Below are 15,581 nucleotides of genomic sequence, written 5' to 3' on the forward strand. Positions count from 1 at the left end.
CTGTGGGCGGGGCTTAATACTCCAGAACACCTGAGGTAGTGCGCATGTGCAGGCCTCTGATGCTGCACATGCACATTAGCAGTGGCAGGGGCAGACAGAGAAGCAAGAGCTGTCAGGCCCCTGCTAGTGCAGACAAACTGAAGCAGCTCCCCCCTGGAATCGCGGGGGCCCGTGGCCATTGATACAGCCCCTGCCGCCCAGACTGATCGCCGACCCCCTCCCTCCCCACTAATCGCTGCAGAGTGCAGGAGGCCCCCTCTCCCTCCCTCCCTCCCTCCCCTGCGCCCCCCTCCCCCCTCACCGATCACTGCAGAGTGGCAGCAGACCCCCTCTCCCTCCCTCCCCCCACCGATCGTTGCAGAGGGGCAACAGGTCCCCTCTCCTTTCCTCCCCCCACCGATCTCTGCAGAGCAGCAGCTGGACACATGCCCCCTTTACCTTGCCCCCAATGGCCCTGCCCCTGGCATTGCCGAGTGGACATTGCCCAGGTGCCAGTCTGGCACTGCCCAAGGGGCAACCTCCTTGCCCCCGGCATCCCCACGGGCCCTCAAAGGACTCCGGTTCCAAGTCGACTGCTCCCAGTTCATGGGGAGCATGTCTATTCCTCGTTGGCGTGAAACATTCCCGGCGAGGTCATAAAACGGGGCAAGCCCGGACAATTAAGTGCCAGGCTCACTAAGCAGATGTTAAACAGCATTTAAATAAATTAAAATATATTAACCTGCCCGCGCTTTTCTGGCACCCGTAAAATGGCGCCGGTCGTGAAAACCGGCGCCAACTGCGCTAATCACTTTACAGCCCACTTCGCCACCATGTGGCGCCCGAACATGATGGTAAAATTGCACCAAAAGAGTCTGCAGAGGGATTTAGATATTTTAAGTGAATGGACAAAGGTTGGTAGATGTAGCACTATGTGTGAAAATGTGAACTTGTCCACTTTGGTAGTAAGAGTAAAAAAGCCTGCTGTCTAGCGAGCCCGGCGCTCATTTGTCTGGGCTCACCCCCCTCTATGACCTCGCCACCAGCAAGGAATAGACATGCCCCCCCATGAGCGGGGAGTATATTATTTAAATGGAGAGAGACTGCAGAACCCTCTGCTACAGAGGAATCTTAGTGTTCTAGTACTTGAATCACAAGCAGTTAGTGTTCAGGTACAGCAAGTGATTGGAAAGGAAAGTGGGATTTTGTCACTTATTACAAGGGGAGATGAGTATGAAAGTAGAAATGTGTTGTTACATTTGTAAAAGGCGTTGCTGAGATTTTCACTGAGTCTGGGTGCCTTGGAAGCCCTTTAAAAGTGGTAGCCATGATGTAGGGGTGCTGGCGTTGGACTGAGGCGGGCATAGTAAGAAACCTCACATCACCAGGTTAAAGTCCAACAAGTTTATTTGGTGTCATGAGCTTTCGGAGCGCTCCTCCTTCATCAGGTGAATGAGACTTACCTGATGAAGGAGCTGTGCTCCGAAAGCTCATGATATCAAATAAACTTGTTGGACTTTAACCTGGTTTAAAAGTGGTGGTTGGGTCCATATTCCTGGCTTCCTGGCCATATTTGTGGACTGTGTGATTTTTGGGAGGGCCTTTAAAGGGTGTAGGCTGGTTCCTGTCAAAAGCCTACAACCGGCACTCCTGCCTCCATTGCAGAGATAGGCATGTCCTAATCATTGGCATCTTCATGTAGCCAAGCAAGGTAAAGGAATGTGATGCATTGTCCCTCAGAGAAGTCATGAACCCTACACTGCATGAGGGGACCTTTTAGAAAGTAAGTTCAAATGGTTCTCCTGAAGCCCCTGATGCCAAATCACCCCATCCACAAACATTCACTCTCTCTATCACTGTTGCACAATGATAGAAGTATGTACTATCTACAAGATGCACTGCAGGAACTTAGCAACATGTCTTAGACTGCACCTTCCAAACCCACAACCACTACCATCTAGAAGGACAAGGGCAGCAGACACGTGGAAACACCAACACCTGGAAGTTCCCTTCCAAGCCACTCACATTCCTGACTTCGAAATAAGTTGCCATTCCTTCACTGGGTCAAAATCTTGGAACTCCATCCCTAACAGCACTGTGGGTGCACCTATACCACATAGACTGCAGTGGTTCAAGAAGGCAACTCACCACTATCTTCTCAAGGGTAATCAGGGATGGGCAATAAATGCTGACCTAACTAGGGAAGCCCAATCCTATAAATGGATATTTTAAAAATGTAAATGCCAAGCTATGGCACTTCCATGCATTGTATGTAACCAATAAACCCCACAATGACAGTAAGTTGTGTAAAAAGAAAGCTTTAAAAAAGTAACTCATTCACATCTTTCTACTGAAAAAAACAAATTTCACTGGAACAATAAAATTGTTGTTTCAACAAGATTAATCATTGTCTGGGCTCTCAACCATGCATACATAATGAGATCCCATGTGGATTGTGTGGGAGGGCATAGTTTGATGTTTGGAGTATGAGGGATCATGGGTGATGGGTGTAAGGCCATAACTTGACATTCAGAGTGTGTGGAACCTTGGTGGGGGTGGGTGGGTGGGGGTGGGGGGTGGGTGGCATGAATGGTGAGTGAGTGGAAGGGTAGACATTGGTATTGGGACATGAGGGATGATAGGGGGTGGACGGGGCATGGGGAGTGTGTGGGGTTGTTAATAGTGTGAGGGGTGAGGGCTGGAGGGCCTTTAAGTTTTTATTTTAACTGGCATAATGTCTTATAGCTCTGAGGCAGACCTTTTAAACAGCAAGTTTTCACACCAGCAGCCTCTGTTGCTGTCTCCAAAGGTCCTCCCAGGTCAGGTGGCCTGACTCCTGCCTGTACCTAACCCTCGGCAAGAAGACCCTGCCTTTGTGGACACTTTCTCCTGAGGTGAGAAGGCCAAGTCATGAATTTTCCCAATTCCTGCTACTCTCCTCAGGAATGAAAATTTAGACTAACATCTGGAATACTGTGTACTGTTTTGGTTTCCTTAGCTAAGAAAGGATATCACTGCATTAGAAGCAGTTCAGTGATGACTCATTAACTGATACCTGGGCTGAAGGGGTTATCTTCTATGGATAGTTTGAGCAACTGAGACCTGTATCCATTGGAGCTTAAATGAAAGAGAGGTGATCTTATTGAATCGCATAAGATCCTGAGGGCACTTGACAGTGTGGATGCTGAAAGGATGTTTCCCCTTGTGGGAATTAGGGGACACAGATTGCAATTAAGGGTTCTCTCATTTATGTCAGCGTTGTTAGTCTGTGGGATTCCTTTCCTGAGGGAGCAGTGGAGGCAGGGTCATTGAATATTTTAAAGGCTGAGTTAAATAATTCTTGAATGACAAGGGAATTAAAGGTTACTAGAGATAGGCAGGAAAGTAGAGTTGAGGCCACAGATCAGCCTTGATCTTATCAAATGGCAGAGCAGGCTTGTGGGGTGGAATGGCCTAATCTTGCTCCTAACTCTTGTGTTCTTGTGTATTAAGGAGTCTTCTTTAGTCTCAGTCTTAAATCATGTAAATACCTTCAATTCATTAATCATATCCTTCTTATGAAAGAGTGCTTCCAGTATATATTTAAATTGATACATAATGCTCCATTAATTTTGAGTAATAAATTTAATGTTTACCAGGAAGAGGGTTTCACTAGTTCCGTGGCGAGTTTGATGGTAATCTTACCTATTACAAACAGAGAAAAGTGGTTTCGAAAAATTCCCTGGGAAGCTGTAATTTCGCACGTATAATTTCCTTCATCAGTCAGTTCTACAGGCTGTATCTGAAGACAAGTTCCATTACAAGGTGAAACTGTTAGTCTGTCATCTTTGATGTTTTTAAACGAGCCATGATCATCATTGTAGGTTGCAATGTCTTGGGATTTTCCTGTTATTGATCGACTCCATTTGATCAAATTAATTTCTTTGGAGAACTGATTAATCGAGCAGTTTAAATTGATCTTGTTGCCTAGGATGGTGGTTACATATGTAGCATGTACTCCATTTTCTGCAAAGAAAAAGCAGAAGCTGCATATGAAAATTACTTGCAAAAATCAAAATAGTTAGCATCAGAGGCAAATTCGTTTTAATCTTAGACTAGGACAAAATAATCTTCAAGCGCCAAAATTCAAATATTTTATCCAAATTTAATTCACTGTTGTTAAAAATATTGTATTCACCAACACCATAATATCACAGATGAGGTTCATTTAGTGGATACATAAAGATTAGTAACCTATTCTAATTATTGCTAAGGACACAGATGGTGACAATTCAATACAAATTGTGAACCATTTGTTCAAAGGAACAGAGGCTTTCTTGCATTGTTATGGGACTTTTCACCACATAACAAATTATAAAGAGCAGGGGAAAAGTTGCATTAATAGAAGTAAGTGAGCAGAGTGTTTCAAATAAATGTACGCATCATTCAAATTCGCACCATTCCGGGAAGCATTATAAACCAATTTAGACATGAACTCAAAATCCACTTGATCATCAGTATCCTCTTAACTCATTATCATCCATTATTGTACATGCAATCTTTCAGATACAAGGAACCCATGGGTTTAGCAAATACATACACACACACATATCTATATAATTTATATATATATATTATATATACTATCACATCTCCCTTCATCAGCAGTCTGGCAGTTTAAATGGAATACTCTCATTGGTGAATATGCAACTATCACTTTAGGTAACAAATTAAAGTGAGCTATACCAACTCAATTGATAACTTCCTAAAATAGTAGCAATACAACTAAACGTTATTGCACATCATAGATTGTTTAAATACTATTGATTTAAAATGAAATGTATTCATGATACAGAAGACAAAATATATCAGTACCCTGTTAGGTACACTTCTTAGCAAGAGTTTTAACAACACCAGGTTAAAGTCCAACAGGTTTATTTGGTAGCAAATACCATTAGCTTTTGGAGTGCTGCTCCTTCGTCAGATGGAGTGGAAATCTGCAGATTTCCGCTCCATCTGACGAAGGAGCAGCGCTCCGAAAGCTAATTGTATTTACTACCAAATAAACCTGTTGGACATTAACCTGGTGTTGTTAAAACTCTTAATGTGTTTACCCCAGTCCAACGCCGGCATCTCCACATCATGACTACCAGGTACACTTCTTATCCAGCAAATAGGTTCAGCCAAATCATGTACATATTTGGGAGAATATTATATGGGGTGTATTTGTTGGATAAATAACGCATCCAATGAAATACTGATTTATTTTCTGTCTATATTAAGATTCTTGTTGGCTCTTTGAGAAATTTCTTTTTTTGTGATGTGTAATTGGAAGCAGCTTAAATGGTTGTCAAAATGTCTGTTGTCCATAAATGAAACATGGTACACATAGAGTAAAACATCATGTGAATAGCTGGAGGCTGTTTGTGTGAGGTGCAATTGGTGATCAGATTCGAAGGCAGTGTGAGCTGCAGCAGGCTTGCGCTATACTTTTTCCTTGCTTTTGGAAGCAGAAAATGGTCCCAGGTGCAATATTAGCATGAGGTTTGAAATGTTGCACCACACTGGAGTGCGATGACATCTTTTTTTTTCTCACAATAATCTCCATATCAATTGCAAGACTCTAAATTAACCAATCTACACTACAAATTGCATTCTTTTGCCAAGATTTTGCTTAAACCTTTTTTTTAAGTGAAGGCAAAGTCTAATTCAGTCCAACAATTATCCGTTTTCTGTGTATCCCAAAGTTATTAAAGACCAAAATATCATACACAGATGCAAGCTCGGTGGAACTGTTTCAAGAAAAACAAATCAGGCTCATGTTTCAGAGAAATCTAACTCTGTGGTTCAAGTGAAATCATTTTCAATTTTAGAATATTTCCTGTTTTTGTCTGAATGCCAGATTACACAGGTTGTATGTTAATGATGAACTAAACATCTACCTACACAACTTTATTCATCTCCACCTTTATCATTTCTAAATAAAGCATTTTAGTCGGGGACTAAACTGCAATAAAAGTATATGTTGGCTTTTCTATCGCAAACAGATTCACTTCAAAAACTGTAAATACCAAATTACAAGGAAAGCATTACAACTTCACTATCCAAAGCATCATAGAACGATAAAATGGTTACAGCACAGAAGGAGGCCATTGGGCCTATTGTGTTGTGCCAGCTCTCTCTGCAATAGTCGCACTCCCCTTCCTTTTCTCCACGGTTTGCAATTGCAATTTTTTGCTCTTCAAATAATTAGCTTTTCTTATTTATAAAGATGAATTCCATTTAAGAAAAAGAAGATACACATTCCACAAGATCTCAATGGTTATGCAATATGGAATTTACCTTACAAAACTAATCAGGTTTAATTCTCAATCCACCAAGTGGGCAAGTATGATTTTAAAAAGCGGTGCACTAAAGCATTGAAAATAGGATATTTCTTTTAACAGGAAAGTTCAAAAGTGTGAAACGTTTGAATGCAGGATCATAAAAATCTGAATTCAGCGACTGAAGTAGCTGTTTACAAAGGACAAGTATTCGATAACAGTTTGACTGTCATATAAGAAAGCCTTTGAAATCAAGACTCAGAAAATATTTTGTAAATTAGTTAGCTTTGAAAGGAATAATTGAGCAAGTAATCAGCGTACCGGTTTTTCAATGGAAGCGGTTATAAAACTGATCAAACTTAAAATTTAAAACTTTGAAAAAGGTAAAGAGATACTATACCAAACCAATAGGCAGTTATGAAAAAAGGCACAATGATAGCAGCTTTCATATTGGTATCCTGCAAGCCATTCATTTCCGCATAAACAACATATCTTGCCAGCTACCTTCTCTGCAAACAGTTTCCTTGATTTCACATTTATGCAGTTGGCTGCCTTCAAACAACATACAAAACCTTTGGAGTCAGCAAGATTTGCATCTTACACACATAACTTCCTCTCGTGACAAGAAGACACTCAATTAATGAAATATGCAGTTCTTACACCTGGAACAGTGCATAGAGAAAACCTCACCATGAAAGATGGTTCTGAGATTAGAAGGTCCTGGACTGAGAAAGAAAATGATTAGAATTAAACCATTGTGAGGCAAGAATCACCTTGGACTGGAGAATGTAACGTCCCCTTAAAGGACAGTGCAAAGTATACCCATGAAGTGCGTTTTCAGTTATACCAAAAGAATAAAGGAAATGTTATGTTTCATGGTTTGAACCATAGGTTGCCTACAAATATAGTGGGGATGGTCTTACTGGCTCTCCATGTCAGTCAACGGTGTGGTGAGAGGGAAAGACTTGGGTTCACCCCCAGTTTCTCGTCGCTTGCAATCTTGCCAGCCCTGTTTTGCCGGCTATATCAGCCTTATGTCCAGAAAGCGCGCGAGGCTGATTTCAATATTAATGGCATGATTAGCATGTATTAACAAGCCCTGGATGCTATCGTACGGCTCACTTACCTTAGCCCCCATTGCTGGTCACCTGCACGGATCACAGATGGTCCCCATCAAAGGGAACCAGATGTGATGGCCTTGCTGGTGGGACCAGAGGTCATTGAAGCCCCTGGTGGTGGAGGGCAGGGCCGGGCAGTGCCGATGAGGGGGAGCTCCATTGCGACTGGGAAGGGGGTAACTCTGTGGGGGGAGGGGGGGGGTGTGGATTGACAGGCCGGGAAAGTGATCAGGGAGGTGGGGGGTAGTCAGCTGGGGCAGCGATTGGCCAGGGCAGTGATTGGGGATGTGGGGGCAGCAATCGGCTGGGGCACTGATTGGGGTATGTGGGGCAATTGGCCAGGGCTGCGATCGGGACAGGAGGTGATGTTGTCCGGGGCAGCAGTTGGAGAGGGGTGGGGGTGGGGTGGGGTGGGGGGGGGGGGGGTGAGGGGGCGAGTGATGCCTGTGGGGGGGGCTGGGAGGTAGTGATAGATCACATAGTGTACACAATGTACTGGGAGATTGGGGTGCCTGCACAATGGTGCCCCTGGAGCTCAGCAGCCAGCTTTACATGTGAGCTGAGGCTCCACCCCCTCCCCTGGCGAGAAATGTTTTATGACTCCTGTTAATGCACAGAGTGCCACAAATACCTGTCACTTACCTCACTGGTAAAACCGGTGCGAAAACCTGTTTTCCTGCCCATTCGACACATAATATTTTTGAGAATATTCTACCCAGTGTTTAGTCAGTGTTTAATCTTGTTATGGTAAAAATCTTAAAAAATAAAATCTTGCTGCATCAACGTTTCAGCCATTGGCCGGAAGTTGGAACTTTAAAAAAAGTTATCTGTCTGCGGAGATCAGAACTGGGGTGAAGGAGGGGGATGGACATTTTTGGGACGAGGGAAGAATGAACATTTTTGAGGGGTGAGGGAGAGGGCTGAACATTTTGGGTGTGAAGCGTCCATCTAAACACTGTGCAAGTCAATGAACTGAAAACAGACCCTAAAGGGCATCTCTTCAAGTCAGAAAAGATGCAGTGGCTTTGTTGGAATTACACTTTCTACTTGGCCTCCTGACTCTGTTTGTCGCTGGCTTCAAACTGGAGCCAGAGCTAGAAGGTACAAGGGCACCAGATTAAATGGTGAGTGGGCAATTTCAATTACAGTTACCAGTAATGCATCCGCTCTGCTGCTGACTGGAAGATCTGAGTCATTGAATTAAAATGTCAAACCAGGTCCAGAAAGCAAAATGGAGAGATCAAAAAAATTGGATTAAGACACAGTGAGAACAGTTTAAAAAAATAAGCATTTTACCTGCCTTAAATCTCCAACAATAATTGAAAGTTGAAGGAATGATTGTCTGCCCTTGTAAAAGTTAATTCCCAGTGGTACATATCATCCCATTAAAATGGTCTTGAAATTGACGAGGCCTATTTTTTCCTCATTGGCTTAATGCATGTATATCAGGTAAGTACAGCAACTTCACACTTTGTCTCTTGGGGAGTGTAATAATCTTGCTGAGGCCAGTCTTCTGTTACCAATCACCCTTTATTTACAGTGTGTTTGAAATGCCATTCAGCGGCTACAGAGTGCAAGTCAGCCCCGAGAGTTTTGACTGTTGGCCTGAGTGGAGCCAACTAGTTTTAAATGCCCCCTCCCCCCCCTACTGCTCCTTCCTATTGGACAAGCCTACACTCGACTAATAGGAAAGCTTGTGTGCTATGAGGACCATAAGGAGATCTATTGACAAACCCCCATGGCCATCATAACATTCCTCCCACCTCAAGTCCATTTCTTTCCCTGCACCTCCATCATGGGAGAGCCTTTCGTGCTGCTCGGCAATCGGCCTGAGGTCAATTGGAGGCAAGACCGGATCAGGAGGTGTGAAGCGGGTTGGAGACTTCCGCTTTCAAAGGGAGGGCCATAAAGCACCGACACTGGTTCTCCCTGAGGCCTTGCTTCATTTGGGGAGCCGGTCTCTTCTGCTTCCATCTCAGAATCTGTGTCCTCATCACCCGGAGGGGCAGGCGTATGAAACGTAGAAACATAGAAGATAGGAGCAGGAGGAGGCCATTTGGCCCTTTGAGCCTGCTCTGCCATTCATTATGATCATGGCTGATCATCCAACTCAATAGCCTAATCCTGCTTTTTCCCCACAGCCTTTGATCCTATTTGCCCCAAGTGCTATATTCAGCAGCCTTTTGAATACATTCAATATTTTGGCACCAACTACTTCCTGCGGTAATGAATTCCACAGGCTCACCACTCTTTGGGTGAAGAAATGTCTCCTCACCTCCATCCTAAATGGTTTACCCTGAATCCTCAGACTGTGACTCCTGGTTCTGGACTCCTCCACCATCAGGAATATCCTCCCTGCATCTTCCCTGTCTAGTCCTGTTAGAATTTTATAAGTCTCTATGAGATCCCCCCTCATTCATCTGAACTCCAGCGAAAACAATCCTAACCTAATCAATCTCTCCTCATACATCAGTCCCACCATCCCCGGAATCAGCCTGGTAAACCTTCGCTGCACTCCCTCGAGAGCAAGAACATCCTCCTCAGAAAAGGAGACCAAAACTGCACACACTACTCTAGGTGTGGCCTCACCAAGGCCCTGTATAATTGCAACAACACATCCCTATTCCTGTACTCGAACACTCTTGCAATGAAGGCCAACATGCCATTTGCCTTCTTTACTGCCTGCTGCACCTGCATGCTTACCTTCAGTGACTGGTGCACAAGGACACCCAGGTTCTGCTGCAAACTCCCCTCTCCCAATTTACAGCCATTCAGGTAATAATCTGCTTCTTGTTTTTGCTTCCAAAGTGAATAACCTCACATTTATCCAAATTATACTGCATCTGCCATTGATTTGCCCACTCACACAACCTGTCCAGATCATTCTGAAGGATCTCTGCATCCTCATCACAGTTCACCCTCCTACCCAACTTGGTAACATCTGCAAACTTTGAGTTGTTACATTTTGTTCCCTCATCCAAATCATTAATATATATTGTGAATAGCTGGGCTCCCAGCACCGATCCTTGTGGCACCCCACTAGTTACTGCCTGCCAACTTGAAAAGCATCCATTAATTCCTACTCTTTGTTTTCTCTTTGCCAACCAGTTTTCTATCCATCTCAATAATAATTCCCCCAATCCCATGCACTTTAATCTTGCATGATAATCTCTTGTGCGGAACTTTGTCAAACACTTTCTGAAAGTCCAAATATACCATAGAAGAATCATAGAAACCCTACAGTGCAGAAGGAGGCCATTCGGCCCATCGAGTCTGCACCGATCACTATCCCACCCAGGCCCTATCCCCACATATTTTACCTGCTAATCCCTCTAACCTACACATCCCAGGACTCTAAGGGGCAATTTTTTAACCTGGCCAATCAACCTAACCCGCACATCTTTGGACTGTGGGAGGAAACCGGAGCACCCGGAGGAAACCCACGCAGACACGAGGAGAATGTGCAAACTCCACACAGACAGTGACCCGAGCCGGGAATCGGATACCATATCGACTGGTTTCCCCTTGCCAACTCTACTAGTTACATCTTCAAAGAATTGAACAGATTTGTCAAGCATGATTTCCCCTTCATAAATCCATGTTGACTCTGACTGATCCTGCCACTGCTTTCTGAATGCTCCGCTATAAAGCCCATGATAATGGATTTGAGAATTTTCCCCACCACCGATGTTAGGCTTCCTGGTCTATCATTCACTGTTTTCTCTCTACCTCCCCTTTTGAATATTGGAGTGACATTAGCTACCCTCCAATCTGCAGGGACTGTTCCAGAGTCTATAAAATCCTGGAAGATGACCACCAATGCAGCCACTATTTCGAGAGCCACTTCTTTAAGTACCCTGGGATGTAGATTATCAGGCCTGGGGATTTATCCGCCTTTCAATCCCATCAATTTTCCCAGCACCATTCCTCAACTTCTATTGATTTCCCTCAGTTCTTCCCTCTCACTGTTGCATTCTCCAACATTTTTGGCATTTGATTTGACCGCGCCTGAAATGGGAGCAACAGCCATTTAAATGCATTTGAATGCATTTAAATTGAATTAATGGGCTGCACACCCAACTTTACCAGCATTTCCCCCTTTACCACCATTTTCGCCAATCCTGAATCGGCACGAAACAGACATGCTCCATAGAAGTCCGATTCAGGCGCTCCATAAGTGAGAGTTAGTGAGGAGGTAAGTGCCTAGCATCCGACAGCTCTCTGCTGCTCACGGACGTCTTTTCGTTGCGGCCATTTTCTTTCTCAGGTCGGTGGTAGCTCTGCGAGGGTGTGTGTGGGGGGTGGGGGCTGTTGCTCCGATGTCTGACTTGCAGCATGGACCCGGGTCTCAGCACTGACCTCGGGTCTTGCAGTGCTGCTGGGTCCCAGCGCACGCAGCTCACTTCCAGCTGAAGGATGTGCACAAAGCAAATTGCACTGCTGCAGCCTCTCAACTTTTCAAGGAACTGTGATTATGGGGAGCATGTGGCTGGGGGAATTGGGGGGGCTGTGATTGTGGGGAGCATGTAGCTGGGGGAATTGGGGGGGGCTGTGATTGTGGGGAGCTTGTAGCTGGGGAATTGGGGGGGCTGTGATTGTGGGGAGCATGTGGCTGGGGGAACTGTGGGGGGCTGTGATTGTGGGGAGCTTGTAGCTGGGGAATTGGGGGGCTGTGATTGTGGGGAGCATGTGGCTGGGGGAATTGGGGGTGTGGTTGTGATTGTGGGGAGCATGTGGCTGGAGAAATTGGTGGGGGGGGCGCTGTGACTGTTGATGTGCTAGGGGCAAGCAGCGTTCCTTAAACTTTACATGTGTTCCCCTCCATCTCCACCCCCCTTCAGAGTGACGAGATGGCTTTTGTGATGCAACTGATCGATCTTGCTGTTCTTTTGGTTGCTGCTGGAGCTGAGGAAGAGGAGCTGGAGGAAGAATTGTGGGCACAGGAGGCCCAGGCCTTACCACTTGCAGGACCGGAGGGAGACGACCACCAAAGGCAGGAGGTGGCCGCTATTCACCCAGAGGAGGGGCGCTGGAGAAGAAGGGAGCAGAGACTCCAGCAGTTCCGTGCACGACTGTCATTTGAACAGATGTTGGACACCATGTGCCGCCAACGTCTCCACCTCTGAAAAGAGACAGTGCAACATCTGTGCAACCTGTTGCAGGACCTGAAACCTAGAGGTGGGGTGGTGGGGTGGGGGGGGGGGGGGGGGCGGTCTGGTTGCACCCACTCTTGGTGGCTGTTAAATTGATGGCCAGTCTGAACGTTTATGTGCCTGGCTCCTTCCAGACCCCGAGCGGAGATGTCTGTGGCATCTCCCAGTCAGCTGTGCACACGTGTGTCAAGCAGGTCACAGAAGCCCTGTATGCCCAGTTGGGCAGTACGTCAAATTTAACCTGGACCAGGCCCATGAGGAAGCCCAGGCTGCAGGGTTCGCAACCATTGCGGGGATGCCTAATGTGCAGGGGGCCATCGACTGCACACACGTCGCCCTCAAGGCACCCCTACAGAATCCACAGAGATTCATCAACAGAAAGAGGTTCCACTCCCTGAATGTTCAACTTGCGTGCGACCATAACATGAACATTATGCACGTCTGCGCAAGACACGCTGGCAGTGTGCACAACAGCTTCATTGTAAGGAGCTCAGACATCCCGGAGGCATTTGAGGAGGAGCCTAGGCTGTGGGGGTGGTTTGTGGATGTTATGGGTTACCCGCTTCGGACATGGCTGATGACGCCTGTATGGAGGCCTGTGTCTGAGGCGGAGACCTGCTATAATATAGCCACCCACGCGATAGTGGAGAGGTGCATTGGGCTCCTCAAAATGCGATTCCGGTGCCTGGACCGATCTGGTGGGGCCTCCAATACAGCCCAGTGATCTCTTCTTACATAGTGGCCGTGTGCTGTGCCTTGAACAATCTGGCTCTGCAGAGAGGTGACATATTGGAGGAGGAGGAGGACGTGGAGGCTAACCAGCTGGGCATCACTGGGGAGGATGACCAGCAGGAGGAGGTGGAAGACGAGGAGGAGGAAGAAGAGGAAGAGCACGCTGTGGAACACCAACCAGGCGCTGGAGGGCTGGCAACCCAAATGAGGCATGCGAGGGCGGCAAGGGTGGCCCTGATCACCAGGCCGTTCACTCGCTAGGGGTTTATGTCTGTGGGTTCCATTCCCGCTCCCCCCCCTAAATTCCTTCTATATCCTGCAACATTGCCACACCAGAGTGGTGGGCCTGGGTACTCTGTGTTAGTGAATTTTTTGGTAGGCAGGCGGGTGATGGCGACTCACTAAGCACTGTTATGATGATGCCCTTGTGCAAACTAGTCTGACTCTTACCTGAGCTCTGCATGCACGCTGGCACCTGGGTCCAAGTCTGTGTAGTGGGTAAGGGATCTGAAATCTCCATACAGGGCCCTGGGCGGGTGGGGTGGGGGATGGGAGGGAATCATTCATGGGTTCTGAGGAACCAATGGCTTCCTTTTCTCAGTGACACAGCACTGAGGGACCTCTCCAATTGTCATCAACATGAAGCATCCCCCCAGTGATCATCTATGGAAGAGGATTCCTATTCGAGACAAATCTGAGACAAATTAGTCACAGGTGGGTGGCAAAAAAACATTTAATTGCAATAAAGGTGTTTAAATAAGATGTTTGTAAGTTTTAGGGCAAATCCTCCATGGGATAAGGAAAATGGCCGACTGGTTGTCAGGGAACCTTCACAGCCACATGAATATGCAAGAGGCTGGGAATAACAAGAAGGTCGAGACAGGGATAATCTAATCAACAGGAAACAAAGGAGAAACCATGACCAGCAGACAAGAAGTAAATAGCCCAGCAGCGAGACAATGAGAACAGAGATCATTCCATCCACAGACAACATCAATGACTCATCTCGCTGATGGGATTCCAATCAGGATGACTCAGAGAACATTTAAAAGACATTAAAATGTCAATTAAGGCTGTCGGCCCTTTTGTCCCAGTCAATCGAAACTATCAATGATCAGATGGGGCGGCACGGTAGCACAGTGGTTAGCACTGCTGCTTCACAGCTCCAGGGACCTGGGTTCGATTCCCGGCTTGGGTCACTGTCTGTGTGGAGTTTGCACATTCTCCTCGTGTCTGCGTGGGTTTCCTCCGGGTGCTCCGGTTTCCTCCCACAGTCCAAAGATGTGCGGGTTAGGTTGATTGGCCATGTTAAAATTGCCCCTTAGTGTCCTGGGATGCATAGATTAGAGCGATTAGTGGGTAAAATATGTAGGGATATGGGGGTAGAGCCTGGGTGGGATTGTGGTCGGTGCAGACTCGATGGGCCGAATGGCCTCTTTCTGTACTGTAGGGTTTCTATGATTTCTATGAGAAACTGTTTTGTGTGAGAGAATCATTGCTTCAGGTTTTAAAAAGGGACAAGCAAAGTTTGGGCTCTCTCTTTTCTCTTCGGACCAGCATGGCAGCACTCTTCACTCTCTTCTCCTGTTCCTGCCTCTCATTCGTCTCCAGCACGCAGCCCGAAGTCCACTGAGCAATTTAAACTAGGATTGTGAGTACCCTCCGGTAATTCGCGAAGTTCCCGAGATCATCATAGTGGATGAGGCTTTGGGGAAAGGGGGGGCTTTTGCATGCACTTTTCATAGTTTAAGACACTGGTAAACTTGTGTAAAGTAAGCATTCCGTTGTGCCCGTTTTAGTATTCCTTCCATAGCTATAGTCTTATAGAGCATAAGGCATTGTGTGCTGTTTTCCTGGTGTTTGGTGATTGACCTTGATGTTTTAACAAATATATATATATATATCTTTGACTTCCATTGGAGTCCGTTTTGATCTTTTCAATTTCTCACCAACGATCTCTGACCAAGTCACAATATTAAATATCCCTTACCATAATTCCGGAGTCTAGAACTGAGGGTACCCTGGGCGCTTCGAAACCGCCCACTCAGGAAAGGCTGCCAGGTAGTGGATAGGCAGCAGTTTCCTTTTCTCTCTCTTGAGAGCGCTACTCTAGTGAAGTAGGCGCAAGGTGGCCGTTGTTCCATCGGCGAGAGAGAGAATCACTCGGGCATTGGTGGGGTTTGGGTAACGGCGAACCAAACCTAAAACTAGCCCAGTGGAGTTAAAAAGGGGATCCCGCTACACGTTCTAACATAAAAACTTGTGAACAGAAAAAGTTAATGTGCTTAAATATCTTT

General features: G+C 46.0%; 1 protein-coding gene across 1 annotated transcript in view; it reads right to left on the reverse strand.

Annotated features, from left to right (window-relative positions):
- LOC144506156 (cell surface glycoprotein CD200 receptor 2-like) overlaps positions 1-6,823 on the reverse strand; it is a 42,747-nt gene extending 35,924 nt beyond the window's left edge. The window contains exons 1-2 of the mRNA XM_078231996.1: positions 6,682-6,823; positions 3,664-3,984 (exon numbers count right to left, since the gene is read on the reverse strand). Of these exons, the coding sequence (XP_078088122.1) occupies positions 3,664-3,984; positions 6,682-6,754 (394 nt within the window). The 5' untranslated portion in view covers positions 6,755-6,823. The remainder of the gene's footprint in view (positions 1-3,663; positions 3,985-6,681) is intronic.
- Positions 6,824-15,581: the final 8,758 nt, after the last annotated feature.

The sequence above is a fragment of the Mustelus asterias genome, chromosome 17, assembly GCF_964213995.1.
Source record: "Mustelus asterias chromosome 17, sMusAst1.hap1.1, whole genome shotgun sequence".
In the NCBI taxonomy this organism is placed as follows: domain Eukaryota; kingdom Metazoa; phylum Chordata; class Chondrichthyes; order Carcharhiniformes; family Triakidae; genus Mustelus; species Mustelus asterias.